Source organism: Empidonax traillii, unplaced genomic scaffold (genome assembly GCF_003031625.1).
Source record: "Empidonax traillii isolate 1590-97213 ecotype Southwest subspecies unplaced genomic scaffold, ASM303162v1 scaffold5979:size6760, whole genome shotgun sequence".
Classification (NCBI taxonomy): domain Eukaryota; kingdom Metazoa; phylum Chordata; class Aves; order Passeriformes; family Tyrannidae; genus Empidonax; species Empidonax traillii.
The window spans coordinates 4,929-6,760 of record NW_020961172.1 but is presented as its reverse complement, the minus strand read 5'-3'; the positions used below and the strand labels follow the sequence as shown (position 1 = coordinate 6,760).

General features: G+C 58.4%; 1 protein-coding gene across 1 annotated transcript in view; it reads right to left on the bottom strand.

The window, feature by feature from the left end:
* Positions 1-5: 5 nt before the first annotated feature.
* Positions 6-1,832, bottom strand: part of LOC114073305 (sodium channel subunit beta-1-like) — a gene marked incomplete at both ends in the record, with an annotated part of 3,639 nt that continues 1,812 nt past the window's right edge. The window contains one exon of the mRNA XM_027911082.1: positions 6-194. Within this exon, the coding sequence (XP_027766883.1) occupies positions 6-194 (189 nt within the window). The remainder of the gene's footprint in view (positions 195-1,832) is intronic.

Sequence of the window (1,832 nt, the reverse complement as noted above, 5' to 3'; positions counted from 1 at the left end):
GTGTAGCCCTCGAAGGTGAGGTTGCGGCGCAGGCGGCACACGTAGAGCCCGGCGTGGGCGTGGCCCACCTCGCTCAGCCGCACCGACAGGTCCTGCAGGTCCCGCGTGCCCCTCGAGCCGTTCCAGCTCAGCACCCCCAGGAAAGGGCCCGGGGCCACCCAGGGCTGCTCCTCCTCGGGGCTGTAGTGCAGGATCTGGGCGCGAGAAACCAGTTAAAACCAGTTAAAAAGCAATATAAAGTCGATATCTCTCTGTCGCCACCCGGTGGTCACGTTGGGAATTGCAGCCTCTCATCAATTGTTCCCAGTAGCTCCCAGTAGCTCCCAGTAGCTCTTAGTAACTCCCAGTATCCCCCAGTAGCTCCCAGTAGTTCCCAAGTGTCTCCCCAGTAACTCCCAGTACAGCCCCAGTAGCTCCCAGTATCCATCAGTCTCTCCCCAGTGTCTCCCAGTATCCCCCAGTAGCTCCCCAGCACCCCCAGGAAAGGGCCCGGGGCCACCCAGGGCTGCTCCTCCTCGGGGCTGTAGTGCAGGATCTGGGTGCGAGAAACCAGTTAAAACCAGTTAAAACCAGTTAAAACCAGTAAAAAATCAATATAAAATCGATATCTCTCTGTCGCCACCCGGTGGTCACGTTGGGAATTGCAGCCTCTCATCAATCGTTCCCAGTAGCTCCCAGTAGCTCCCAGTATCCCCAGTAACTCCCAAGTAGCTCCCAGTATCCCCCAGTAGCTCCCAGTATCCCCCAGTAACTCCCAATATCTCCCAGTAGCTCCCAAGTCTCTCCCCAGTGTCTCCCAGTACAGCCCCAGTAGCTCCCAGTATCCATCAGTGTCTCCCCAGTGTCTCCCAGTATCCCCCAGTAGCTCCCCAGTGTCTCCCAGTATCCCCCAGTGTCTTCCAGTATCCCCCAGTAGCTCCCCAGTGTCTCCCAGTATCCATCAGTGCCTCCCCAGTGTCTCCCAGTATCCCCCAGTAGCTCCCAGTATCCATCAGTGCCTCCCCAGTGTCTCCCAGTATCGCCCAGTGTCTCCCAGTATCCCCCAGTGTCTCCCAGTATCCATCAGTGTCTCCCCAGTAGCTCCCAGTATCCCCCAGTGTGTCCCCAGTAGCTCCCAGTATCCCCCAGTAGCTCCCCAGTGTCTCCCAGTATCCATCAGTACCTCCCAAGTGTCTCCCCACTATCTCCCAGTATCCCCCAGTAGCTCCCAGTGTGTCCCCAGTAGGTCCCAGTATCCCCCAGTAGCTCCCAAGTCTCTCCCCAGTGTCTCCCAGTATCCCCCAGTGTCTCCCAGTGTCCATCAGTGCCTCCCCAGTGTCTCCCAGTATCCCCCAGTAGCTCCCCAGTGTCTCCCAGTAGCTCCCAGTCCCCTCCCAGTTGTTCCCAGTCCATCCCAATCCCCTCCCAGTCCATCCCAGTTTATCCCAGTGCCCCCAAATCTGCTCCCAGTGGCTCCCAGTCCATCCCAGTTTATCCCAGTCCCCTCCCAGTCCATCCCAGTGCCCCCCCAATCCCCTCCCAGTCCATCCCAGTCCCCATCTCATCCCTCCTTTATCACCCTCCGATTCCCTCCCAGTCCATCCCAGTTTACTCCAGTTTATTCCCATCCCCTCCCAGTTTATCCCAGTCCCTCCCAGTCCATCCCAGTTCATCCCAGTGTCTCCCAGTCCATCCCAATCCCTTCCCAGTCCATCCCAGTCCCCATCTCATCCCTCCTTTATCACCCTTCGACTCCCTCCCAGTCCATCCCAGTTTATCCCAGTGCCCCCAAATCTGCTCCCAGTCCCTCCCAGTCCATCCCAGTTTATCCCAGTGCCCCCAAATCCGCTCCC